General features: G+C 35.0%; 1 protein-coding gene and 1 pseudogene across 2 annotated transcripts in view; one reads left to right on the top strand and one right to left on the bottom strand.

The window, feature by feature from the left end:
• SUGCT (succinyl-CoA:glutarate-CoA transferase) overlaps window positions 1-13,995 on the bottom strand; it is a 771,296-nt gene that overhangs the window by 630,370 nt on the left and 126,931 nt on the right. For both annotated transcript variants that reach the window (XM_023517742.1, XM_023517743.1), the window contains exon 8: window positions 6,950-7,093. In XM_023517742.1, coding sequence (XP_023373510.1) covers window positions 6,950-7,093 — 144 coding nt within the window. The remainder of the gene's footprint in view (window positions 1-6,949; window positions 7,094-13,995) is intronic.
• Window positions 12,285-13,182, top strand: LOC100947179 (annotated as a pseudogene).

Below are 13,995 nucleotides of genomic sequence, written 5' to 3'. Positions count from 1 at the left end.
AAAAAAAAAAAAAAACTTGATATACAATAATGGTTGCAAAACTCACTAAATTTTATTAAGTTGTTGCTTGAAACAGAATGAATTTTATTATATAAAATACTATGTATATACTTCAACATTGTTTTTAAAAAGTATAAAGAAAAAAAGAAAAGCAGGTGTATCTAGAGACAAAAGATGAATTTCAGATTACTAGAATAAAATTCAGTAATTCAGATGAATTTCAGATGAAATTCAGATTACTGAATTTCAGATATTTGCTTGAGATTCAAAAGCTTGTTAATAAAAATAATAAGAACTAAATTTTATCTATTTTTCATATGTCTATATACTAATAATATGAACAATATACAAATGGGGGTAAACTGACAAAATGTTCTGTATGTGAAAATACTTAAAGTGCTAAAAAAAAAAAAACAAATTCATTGTAGTAGTAATTAGGAAAGCCTGGTTGCAATTAAGTACAGGAAGGATATTAAAACTTCCAAAAGATATTTCTGTAAGCCACAACAGAAGAATAGAGCAACAGAATAACTAGAACCACATCCAAACCACTTCCTTGTTATTTACCAATATCATCTAAAGAATACTGTTTAGATGCTGATGTTAGACAATCTTGAGTGGACAACTTTAAATCAAATTCAGACTAAAAAAAAAATCAAAAGAATTTTTGACAAAGGTTAAAAGTTTATAGCCTTGAAACTACAAAAAATTTGGTGCCTACTAAAACCACATCCCGGCAATTGTCATGTCTCTACAATGAACTACTTGAAATGGTTTTGTTGTGGTTGAGGCCATCATCTCAGAGTTAATAATTAGCTACCATTCAAATCAAGTGTAATTTGTCCATTTTACACTAGATCACTTTTAAGAGGAGAGCAAAATTTCATTTTTAGTAACTGACATTGAATGTTATAATTATTCAATTGTCATCCTATGTAATGCAATCAAAATAAACAGAAAAGTATGTTTTTTGTGACTGCATGAAATCATACTTATTTTCCAGGCAGCCAAAATTAAATCCAAATGTTACCCACTTAATGCAGGTGAACATTCAAATAAAAAGAAGAAAATGAATACTTTCTATTATTAAAAAGGTGAAGCTTCCTAGTATACTTCTTTATAATATATCTAGAAAAAATACTTATCTACAAAAAGCAGGTTTTAATCATTTTGTAATTTGGCTTTTGGATCTAGAATCTATAAATGCTATCTTAAATTGAAAAATAAATTCAAGTTAGTCAAGATTTCTCTATTATGAAGATATAATAATTCTAACAATAAAGTCAATAACCAGCTTTTTAATCTCACACACTTCTAACACTGTATTTGTTCAAATACTTAATAAAATTAATGCCAGTCATAAGTAAAATATTTTCTAGTTCTTCACATCCTTTATTGCATTAGATCCTCAAAATAACCCTGTTATGTTAGTATAGTGAATATTTGCACATTCCTCCTCAACATCCATTTTCCTCTCCTGCAGCCAAAAAAAATAACACACCATTCGTAGAGGGAATCACCCTCTCCCGGTCTCAGCCATACAGTTAGGATACAGGTAACCCCATTCCTACTACCAGAGATGGCTTAAGCATTGCATCTTCAGGCCATAATAATCAGTTTAAGAATATTCACTCAAACTAGTTAAATATATAGTTTTATTTCCTGGGACTTAAGAGAACTTTCTTTCCTTTTTGGGGAGCTACTAGAATATTCTGAAGCCTTCCTGTTCTAAGAATGTATGATTTCAAACCAGAACCTCTACAACAGTGGTTCTCAACCTTCCTAATGCCTCAACCCTTTAATACAGTTCCTCGTGTTGTGGTGACCCCCAACCATAAAATTATTTTTGTTGCTACTTCATAACTGCAATTTTTGCTGCGGCTATGAATTGTAATGTAAAAATCTGATGAGGTGACCCCTGTGAAAGGGTCCTGTGGGTCAGGACCCACAGGTTGAGAACCACTGTTCTATAAGGAAGGAGAGAAAAGAAAAGAAAGAAAAGGCAGAGAGCATAGAAGAGGAGTGAAAACAGGAGAGTAAAGAAAGAAAAAGAGGGAAGAAAAGAGATGCCCAGGCTGAGAACCCCATATGAGGAGAAAAGAGGGATCCGACAAACAAGAAATAGGGCAGAGACAAAGAAAAAAGAAAAACAGAGCACAGGCCAGGGTGGATTTGGAGAATGAAAATGTTCTTATCACCCATGGCCTTGTACTTTGGGTAAGCTTTAGCATAAATTATCTGAGCCCTTTGTAGCTCTCCAGCCACTGCTCATAGCCCTGAGACTATTTCTGAATGGGGCGGATGTAGCAAATATGTAAAAAGACATTCCTGGTTGAAAAGACCGTCACCTAATAAAATTTACAGATAGAGAAATAGGAGCCTTGATAAATTCAAATCAAAATTCTTAAGCAAGATATATAAGAACCCTAACAATCCTGGCCTAACCAAATTTCTGACCTTGTCTACTGCCATTCCCTGCTCATATTCCAAGCTCCGGCTTTGTCATAGCTCTTTCCCCTCACATTTGCCATTACTTATGCCAGGACTACCCATCTCTCTCACCCCCAATTTGGTGAACCCATACTCATCCTTCAAGCTATAGCTCACATAATCACCTTCAGCTCTCCCATCTGATCTAGCTGCCTCTGCCCTGAATAGATGTGTTTCTTCTCTTTTATAGCCCAGCTAGCACAGAGCCTGGGGCACAAGAAGAGGTGCTCTATTGACTAGAACTGAAACAAAAAGTCCACTCATCCTATGACTTCAAATGCTGTTTTTCTGAAAGTTTTAATATTTCAATAGAAATACTTGTCTGTCAGTGAAACTCCATGATAGTCTTCACTCATTGGATCAAAACATGGTGGGTGACAATCCAGAAGAACCCATTTTCTTACACTATCTTTTTATGGCTCCTTATATGTTTTGTGTATGAGGTGGGATGAGAACCTTGCTATGTGTTTGTCATTGAGTACTCTATTGCTTTCTCTGCCTCCTACTCAATTTACCTTCTCCCTGAAGCTTTACCACAGGAAAGCCTAGACTCACAGGGGTCTCCAAACTTGGTTTCTCTGCACCACAGTGAAAGAAGAAGAGTTATCTTGGGCCACATGTTAAATACACAAAGACTAACAAACCTGATGAGCAAAAGGTCTGTGCATACTTTTCATGATATCTACCACCTTGTATCCTCATGAAGCAGGTGGGCCATAGGTTGGACACCCCTAGAGCTTGCCTGCCTCTCAGTGACAGAGCTTTTACTTTAATGAATTAGGGAAGAGAGCCAGTTGGGATGTCAGAATGAGAGCTCTTGCTGTGACTCTGATGCTCAAACAAGTAAACCTCTCTTCACCTCAGTTTTCTTGCAAAATAGGAATGAAAATTCCTTCCCTACCCACCTACCTCAAGTGATTGTTTATTGTGAGGATCATATAATAAAATAGAAGATGTGAAAGTGCATAGCTCTAAAACAAGACATTATGGATTTTTTTGTTAGGAGATAATTCATGAGACTTAAATAAAATAATTTTAGCAAATTTTGACTGGTTAATAACAGTAGAATAGACCAAATCACTGTATGATAGTACAAAAGCAAATTATCTCAATATTAGCTGTTTGTCAGGTACTTATCCTAAGTCAGTGTTTTTCTACCTTTCTCTCATCTTAGCAAACCTAGCAGTTACATTCTCATCGATACCAGTTGTTCTCCCATTGATCTCCAAAGATAGAGAAAACCTGTTATTTGACAAACACTAGACCGGGCATCGAGGATACCATGTAAACAAATAGAAACAATGCCCCTGCACTCATGGAACTTACAGTCTCAAGGAACAACATGAACAATAAAAACAGATACACACATGCACCCCGATACCTCATATACGGATGCATGAGTTTGCTCTCATTGTGTCCTCACTTTAAAACAATTCTGCAGGTAATGCCATGCTCCCCCAACTCTACCCACAGGGAAACACACACCTTCACGTGGTGAATCACTAGTTAGGTGCTGGAAGAGAATTGAACTGCATAATGCAAGAGAATTTTTTCCAAAGCTAATTAATCAATCATTGAAGTATAGAGTAAACCAGTCTAGGTATAGCTCGAGACCTAAGTAAAGTCTCAACTCTAGGACCTGCTACATAACTTGTGAGGCCTGGTGCAAAATGAAAACTATAGGGCCTCTTGTTTAAAAAATCATTAAAAATGTCAAGGCAGTGATAACAGAACTTTTAACTAAAGTTAAAGAGCTCTCTACAACACTACAAATCACATACCCATGAAACCCCCATGGCTTCCACACTTATTAGATGTGCAACTTTTATCTAGTCACTAAACTTACTCAGATTCCTTACAGCTATAAAATTAGGGGAAAGAAGAAAAAGACTTTCAGTTCCTTCCCATAACTAACATCTGTGGTTCTCTATGAAGGAGCAAGATCATTCATTTGAGGAGAGTTGTTTACCCTTTTACAGAACCATTAAAAGTCTGACTGTGACTCAAAGCTACTGTTATGTAAAAACCCATATGTAGTATTTTATCTTCAACCATATTGATGTTTTTTATTTCCATACACCTCCCTAATTTTGCCTAAGAGAAAAAACTGTCCAAAGCAGTGTTCCAAGTTTACTATTTTCCCATGTATGCCTTTTAAATCTGAAATTCCCAACTGAGGTCTCTGTGTCCAGAAAGTAGTTTTTCCCACAGTAAAATGTCTCTGCACAAATTAGATATTTTCTTTTTCTATCCCTGAAAAATTATCTATTCAGAATCAACTTCCACATATGGTACAGCATCTGGGTCTGACCCAGTATAAAGGAGGCAAAATGTCATTTTCAGAGTGAGTTAACATTTTTATTCTACCACTTTAGTATGTAGCATAACATAATTGATAACTATCTAAACTAGAAGTTTTTAATCTGGAGTCAATGGACATATTTCTAGGATTTAATCAACTCAAGTGAAAGAAAATTCTGTCGTTATCTTCAACCTCTAAAATTTAGCATTTTCTTCAATTATGAATGCAAACAACAAATCACAAAAGTACTCATAGTACATTTGAATTGATCACTAATATCACACATATTTCATATCATATCACAGTTATTACAGATATCTTGAAATATCATTTATGCTCAATACTACCATAAAATTATAATAGTATTCAACCCACTGCTAAACCTTGTAGTTTAATGTGTTAGTAACAATTATATGTATGACACAAATATACTTGGTACATTGAATAAAAATTATATATATTTTAAAACAAATTTGATTTTTATATTGAATAACTATATTTCAATATAACTGGCTTCCTTTGTAATCCAAAGTATCTCATTCTATGTGTTTAAAAACATAATTCCAGGCAGCGCCTGTAGCTCAGTGGATAGGGCACCAGCCACATACACCGAGGTTGGCAGGTTCCAACCTGGCCCAGGCCAGCTAAAACAACAATGACAACTGCAATAACAACAACAACAACAAAAGAGCCAGGCATTGTGGCAGGTGCCTGTAGTCCCAGCTCCTTGGGAGGCTAAGGCAAGAGAATCGCTTAAGCCCAAGACTTTGAGGTTGCCGTGAGTTGTGACATCACAGCCCTCTACCCAGAGTGACAGCTTGAGACTCAAAAAAAAAAAAAAAACCAAAACATAATTCCAAGGGAAGGACCACAGATGTTACCAGAGTACCAAAGGGGTCCATGGCACATAAAAAATAAAACAACTAGTCAAAAGAAGTTTCACCTCAATACTAATATGAAGCCAGTAGACAATCTAATGCATGCCCAAATAGGAGAAAAACTCATTTCAATTCAAGCTGGGGGGAGGGATAACAAGGGTAAGATGACCAGACTTCCCACTTTTGGCAGGACAATCCCAATTTTTAATAATTTGTCCTGAATCCCACGAAGTTTTTAAAAAGTCCCAATTTTTGGAAAGAATGCACTACAAGCTAGGAAACAGCAGGACGATGGGAAGGGAATATATGGAAAAGGCTAATGTAACTCCATTTGGAAACGAAAAGGCTAATGTAAACTCCCTACTCCCCACCTGGGCAAGGTCGCCCAGGTGGACCGGGGCCCTACTCCTTTGAGCCACAGGTGCCACCCTATACATAATTTTTTTAAATGTATTATATTTGTAAATTGTACTTATGTTGAAATTAAAAATATATATATTACAATACCGTTTTTGCGGTCTATGAAAATTTTTATTGCTCCATATAGACCAAATTTTTAATTAAGAACACCCCTCCTCCCTCCTCCACCCTCCCAATCCCCCCTACGGTCAGTGGTGTCCCACTTTACCAATGTTAAAATCTGGTCACCTTAAACAAGGGAGGAGAAGGGATTGGGTGTTCTCACTGAATGCGCCGAGTGGGGGGGGCGGTGTTGGCATATCTTTTATATGTGAGACATAACCATAAGACAAACTATACCTAACAAAATCAAATGTTCTTACCTGGTTGCTTGTACCCCCACATAAACCTGAAATACATTTACTTAAAATTTAAAAAAAAAAAAAAAAAAAGGAAGTTTCAAAGCTAATGTGATAAAACAGAAATAATTCTACTCCTGTCTCACAAACAGTAATGGACCGATTACATTAAAAAAGCCTACAAAATTTTATTCCAACAATAATGTCTACATTACAACAAAATTTTCTACTCCATTTATTTTACTATGAAACACATACATCAAAACAAAGGAGCTTTTGTTTTTTCTTTCGTTTTTAAAAAGAGTTTTTTAAAAAAATTTTTAGTAAGGTGGTGCCTATGGCTCAAAGGAGTAGGGCACTGGCCCCATATGCCAGAGGTGGCAGGTTCAAACCCAGCCCAGGCCAAAAACCGCAAAAAAAATATATAATTTTTAGTACATGTAATCATAGGATTTTACCTGAAAAGATTAAACACAGAGACAGTTTTTATACCATTATCTAAAATGTTATTAGATTGGTACCTGAGATGACAGTAGGTTACAATCAATGAACAGTCCTTTTCCGGTTTTATATCTTTGTATCAATCCAGCCATAATGGCTCCATATGCATACAGGCCAGTGGCAAGATCAGTCATAGCCACTCCTGGGCGAACTGGATCACCATCCTGCATTGAGGGTTGGGTTGAGAAAAACAGAGAAATTAAAAATTAAAAGCATTATATGATTTCTCAACTATTCTAAGAGCAAATAGAAGAAAGAATCACATGTGAAGTATACAGACACACATACACACAAAACACTATCGTGGATATCCATTGGAGATAAAAATATATTTACATTTACTCTCTTACTGTATTTCTCTCCCAGCCCCTATTAACCAAACTAAACCAAGTAAAATAAATGATGTTTCAGATGTGCTTTAATTCCTTCTTAATATATCTTATCTTGTTTATAATTAAAAAATAAATAACAAGTGAATTTCAATTACAGTGAGGTAATCTTTGGGGGAGGAAAGGAATAAATCAGTATTTTTCTCCTGTTGGGTGAAAGGTTCTCACAGGAAAAAAAAAGGAGGCAGAAGATTTGAGCTAATCTTATAATTGCACTACTAGTTGGTAAATATGCTAATGGTACGTACTTAAAATATCTTTTAAAAATTATCCATAAACGGCTTTTAGCAGGATGCTGCTAGTTTAGGATTACTATGATAAACAAACCTAAAATCTCTATATTTATGGCACAGGGGATGGGGCATAGGGCATGAGCTAAACAACTATCTGGGTAAAAAATGGAGATTTTTCACAGCCTGGGATGCTTGCTCCCTTCTGTGTTAGATAACTGAAGTGCTTCATTAAGGCTCTTATCTACTGCTCTGGGCATCAGAGTTTTGTCTACTATGGTAAGACTCTAGGAGGCTCTCTAGATATCCAGGGCCTCTCTCTGCTTTTCCTGTGCCTTTTGATTGCTTGTATCCTTGAAATTATAGGGAGGGCTTGGTATTGATTAACATCTCCAATTCATGTCAGTCTCATTTGACAATCTGATTGTTGCACCACATGTAAAGATGCCAGGGCCTTAAGTACTCTACAAGAATTACTTTCCAAAATTATCATCAACATTATCATTAGTCATTGTCAAATCAGACAGTTTGTAATTTTCATTATTTTAAGTCTGCTAAAGCTTTCACTGAACAGAAGACCTAAAAGACCCACACTTCACGTTTCATCGGGTTGATACATTCATTCATTCACCTCTTTATTAATTCTAGCTGCTGTCGAATTACTTTTAGAATCTAACTTTTCCTTTTCCGAACCCCATACATAAACTAGGTTAATCATCTTACAGGAGTACTAAAAATGTTAAAAACAAGTAAATGAGACCACATAATGGCAAAGCTTATTTTTCCCTACTTTCAACACAATTTCAAAGACGATATTACCATGAAAACTGAGACTAGGGTTGGTGCCTGTGGCTCAAGTGGCTAAGGCGCCAGCCACATACACCTGAGCTGGCGGGTTCAAATCCAGCCCAGGCCCGCCAAACAACAATGATGTCTGCAACCAAATAATAGCCAGACATTGTGGCGGGCGCCTGTAGTCCCAGCTACTTGGGAGGCAGAGGCAGGAGACTCGCTTGAGCCCAGGAGTTGGAGGTTGCTGTGAGCTGTGATGCCATAGCACTCTACCCAGGGTGACAGCTTGAGGCTCTGTCTCAAAAAAAAAAAAAAGAAAGAAAGAAAGAAAACTGGGACTATATGGCAGTCTTCTACATATTATTTTTGTCAAAACTTGCAACATAATGGTTTGAATGAGAAAATTTAAAATTAAATTTGACACTGATATTGAAAATTATGTAATATAATAAAAATGAGAGCCAAGTTCAAATTTAAGTTTATAGATATCATCTTTCTCACTATAAAATGAATATACAGTTGATCCTTGAAAAAAACAGGTTAGAACTGCACGGATACACTTATGTACAGATTTTTTTCAATAAAAGTTACCTTAATTGTACATGCCTCTCTTGCTTCTCCTTCTACTTTCTCTACCTGTTTAATTTTTGCCACCCTTGACAGAGCAAGACCAACCACTTCTCTTCTTCTTTCTCGTCCTCCTACTTAACAGGAAGATGAGGATAAAAACCTTATGATAGGCTCAGTGCCTGTAGCACAGTGGATACGGCACCAGCCACATGCACTAAGGCTGGCAGGTTTGAACCAGGCCCAGGGCCAGCTAAACAACAATAACATTACACAACAAAACAATAGACAGGCGTTGTGGTGGGCACCTCCCAGTTACTTGGGAGGGTGAGTCAAGAGAATTGCTTAAGCCCAAGAGTTTGAGTTTGCTGTGAGTTGTGATGCCATAGCACTCTACCAAGGGTGACATAGTGAGACTCTTTCTCAAAAAAAAAAAAAAAAGAAAAGAAAAGAAAACCTTACAATAATCCACTTCCATTTAATGAACAGTAAATATGTTTGTTCTTCCTTATATTTTCTTAATAAGATTTTTCTCTTCTCTAGCTTACTTTATGGTAAGAATACAGTATATAAAGCATAAAACATAAAATACGTTGTTAATCAACCATTTACATTATGAGTAAACATTTGGTCAACAGTATAGTTATTAGAAGCTAAGTTTTTTAGGAGTCAAAAGTTATATGAAGATTTTCAACTGCACAGAGGGTCATTGATCATATTTTATCATATTTTATCTGCTATATTTCTCAGACTGATAGGAATAATTAAGATAATAATTCTTTATATTATACTTTTCCTGAAAAGGAGGGACTATGCCTAATTAATGTTTTAAAACTGGCATTATATTACACAAAATAAAAATATGAAATGTATGAACATTAAATAATTATTAATAATAATAATTTGATAACTTATAAAAAATTGAATAAGTCATCCATATATTATAGCTAACATTGTCAGTGGTAAAAATGACCATTTGTGCAAAATAATTTTAAACACTAATTGAGAGACCTGATAATAAACCTGGATTTAGAAATATAAATAAGTTGAAAAGAAAAGCATGGAAAAAGATACATTAGGCAAATAGTAGCCATAAGGAAGCCAGAATGGTTATACTGATATCACAAAATAAACTTCAAAACAAAAAATATTACTAGTGAAAAAAGATATTTTACAATGAAAAAAGTGTCCAGGCATCAGGAAAATATAACAAGTATAAACATATATGCAACTAACAAAAAAGCCACCAAAATACAAAAAGTGACATTTTTTCTTTAGAAATTAGACTTTTATCAATATACAAATAAGTTTTCTTAAAATCAACTCAATTACATATTTTTGAAAAATATCAGAACCTTTCTTAATTTTAAAAAGAGAAATAAGCAGTTCAGGAATAAACAGTAGAAGATACAAACTTCAACAGTGAATAAAACAATTAAGTAAAAAATCAACGAAAGAAATAAAAGGCTTGAACAGTGTAAACCAACTAAACCTAAAAGATACCTAAAAAACAACCCATCCAACAATAACAAAATGTACATTCTTCTCAAGTACATATGAGACCTTCTCCAGAACAGCACATAGTGTATCCTAGAACATAAAATAAGCTAAAAATAAATTTAAAAGAAGTGAATTCATATAAAATACAGTAGAACCTCTAAGTTGACTACCTCCCTACATTGACTACTTCCTTAAGTTGATCCAATTTTCATAGACTGGACATGCAACACACACATGGGTTAGTACAGTGAGCCTAGTTCCTACATGTTGACCATACCCATATGCTGACCAGTTTGTTACAGTTCCTTAGGTGGTCAACTTACAGAAGTTCTACTGTATGTTCCCAGATCATGATGGAACAAAATTAGAGTCAATAACAATACTTGGGAAAGTCAAAAATACATGGACAGTAAACAACATACTCCCAATACTCCAATGAGTAATGAGTAATAGAGAAAATCAAGCAGGAAATTAGAAAATATTTTGAGATGAGTGAAAATAAAAACATAGCATACCATAACATATGAAATGCAACCCAAAGCAGAGTTTGGGGGAAATTTGTATGCTTATGTAAAATAGAACAATCTCAAATCAAGAACCTAGCCTTCCACCTTAGGACAGTGAATAAAGAAGAGCAAACTACACCCAAAGCAAGTAAAAGGAAGGAAATAAAACAGATTAGAATAAGAATTAACAAAATACAGAATAGAAAGCCAAGGGAAAACAAAAACAAAAGTTGGTTCTTTGGGGGAAAGTCAACAAAATTCACAAAACTTTGGCTGAAGTGTCTAAGACAAAAAGAGAAACTGGAATTATTAAAATTGGTAATGTGTCAGAAGCAATGGCTCACACCTATAATCACAGTACTCTGGGTCGCTGAGACAGGAGGATTACTTGAGCTCAGGAGTTCCAGATCAGCCTGAGCAAGCACGAGAACCCATCTCTACTAAAAATAGAAAAGTTAGCTGGGTGTTTGGCCCCTGCCTGTAGTCCCAGATACTTGAGAGGTTGAGGTAGCTGGGGTAGTTGAGGACAGCTTCATCCCAGGAGTTTGACGTTGCTGTGAGCTATGATGATGCCACTGAACTCTACCTGGGGCTACAGAGGAAGACTGTGTCTCAAAAAAACAAAAATCAGAAATGAAGGAAAGAGTATCACTAATAACTTTACAAAAATAAAGAGAATTATATAGGAATAATGTGAACAATGACATAGCAACAAATTAGATAACCTACATGAAATGGACAAATTTCTAAAAAGACATAAACTACTGGAACTGATCAAAGAATAAATTTTAAAAGCTGAATATACATATAAAATTATATTGAATAAGTAATTGCTAAAGTTCCAACAATGACTCAAAAAAAGCTGAAGCTTTATTTTTACTTCACTGGTGAAATTCCATCAAATGTTTGAAGAATTAATACTAATTCTTCACAATCTCTTCCAAAAACTAGAAGAGGAAGGAACACTTTTCAACTCATTCTATGAAGTCAATATTATATTGATATCAAGTTGTACAAGATATTAAAAGAAAATAAAACTATAAGCCAGTATCTCTTAGGAATGTGAACACAAAATCCTCAATAAAATACTAGCACACTGAATCTAGCAATATATAAAAAGGATTACATACCGCAACCAATTGGGATTTTTCTCAAAAATGCAAGCTTGTTTTACATTTGAAAATCAATCAATATGATACACATTATCAATAGAATAAAAGATAAAAGCAGTGTGATCACTTTAATAGATGCAGAGTAAGCATTTGATAAAAATCAAGACTTTCACAATAAAATACTCAACTAACTAGAATAGAAATAAACTTCTTCACCTCATAAAGGGCATCTAGAAAAACACAGCCAGTAGGGCAACTAATGGCTGTCAATATTCAACCAGTATGCCTTGGACTTCATTGCAGGAAGACCCTATTATTTAAAAATGGCTCAACTGACATATATGGCGAATGGGAGGCATGCTGGAGAGGACAGAGAACAAATGCACAGAAATATTGTCAGTCTTGCATAGAGTCTCCAGAACTTTATGGTTGGCTTTATCTTGGATTCATGGCAATACTTCCTCTTGTTTTACATTGGTTCTTCATTGAATGGTACTCAGGGAAAAAGAGTTCCAGTGCCCTTTTTCAATACCACAGCATTATTTGAATGGAATATGGCAGCTGTCATCACCTTACTGGTGAGCAACCCAGTTACATCCATTCATGCCGAGTACTAATGCTTTTTGACTGGTACACAATGTTTTACAACCCAAGTCCAGACCATGTTACCAACATGCACTGTACTCATGAAGCTGTTTATCCACTATACAATGCATCCGGCCTGGTATTAATGATGCTGCTCTGACCTCTTCTGGTGAAAAACACCGCATGTGGATTAGGGAAGTCTGATAGATTTAAAAGTATTTATGCTGAACTTCACTTCTTCCCAATTTTAACCGTGCTTTAGGCAGTTGGTGGAGGGCTTTTATATTATGCCTTCCTATATATCATATTAGTCCTATCTTTGGTTACTCTGGCTATGTACATGTTGGCTTCTGAAATAGAGAACTGCTATGATCTTCTGGTCAGAAAGAAAAGACTTACTGTTCTCTTCAGCCACTGGTTACTTCAGACCTATGGAATAATCTCCATTACTAGAGTAGATAAACTTGAGCAAGATTTGCCCCTTTTGGCTTTGGTACCTACACTAGCCCTTTTATAATTGTTCACTGCAAAATTTACTGAGTCTTCTCAGAGAAGGCGCCAATGGATACTGAATGAAAATAAATGCCAAAAAACCTTAAGAAGTATTCTTAGTTGAAAAATAAAGAAATTTGAAAAACATATTAATGCTATTCTGTCATACTTAGGAACAAAATTGTCATTATACATATCTTATGTTTGTGTTTTGTTTTGTATTTTTGACTTAACAGACTTTATGGTTAGAACTATAGACTTGGAAAATATAAACAACATAACACCATTCCACAGCATACAACTGTCTATTATGCTAGAAGGCTATTAGGAAGCACATGCCTCTCTGCACAGCTCAGTTATTCTTTAGGGCAAGATCCTGTTTCCATGTGCCCTGGCATTATGTTACTTCCATTTCACTAAGAAAAACTTTAACAAATATAATCTGAAATCCTTAGCAGTGGTGTAATTGTGCATGCCTGCTGTGTTTCAATCTGTTTTCTACCTTAGTGAATTATGAAGAGTAAATGTACTTGTGAGGTCTGATAACAAACATGGAAATAAAGTATATTGTTTTTTGTCATCTATTTATTTTCACCAATACAGTATTTTGATATATTACAAAAATAGATCATAATTTATATAACTGGTGTTCTGTTTAAAGTTTTGCTGAAGACTTGTTTGGATTGCTATTCCTCTAAAAAAACAATAATAAAAAGCTTAACTACAAAAAAAAAAAACCCTAGCATAATACTTAAAGGTAAAGACTGAATGAATGTTTTCCCTTAACATGAAGAATGATACAAAAATATCTACTCTCATCACTCTGATTCAATATTATACTGGATGTTTTAGTGCAATAAGAAGAGAAAAAGAAATTAAATGAATTTAGATTG

This window comes from Otolemur garnettii, unplaced genomic scaffold, assembly GCF_000181295.1.
Source record: "Otolemur garnettii isolate 467f Iridium unplaced genomic scaffold, OtoGar3 scaffold00119, whole genome shotgun sequence".
NCBI classification, from domain to species: domain Eukaryota; kingdom Metazoa; phylum Chordata; class Mammalia; order Primates; family Galagidae; genus Otolemur; species Otolemur garnettii.
Note: the sequence above shows the minus strand (reverse complement) of the source record. Positions and strands in the feature narration are given on the sequence as shown.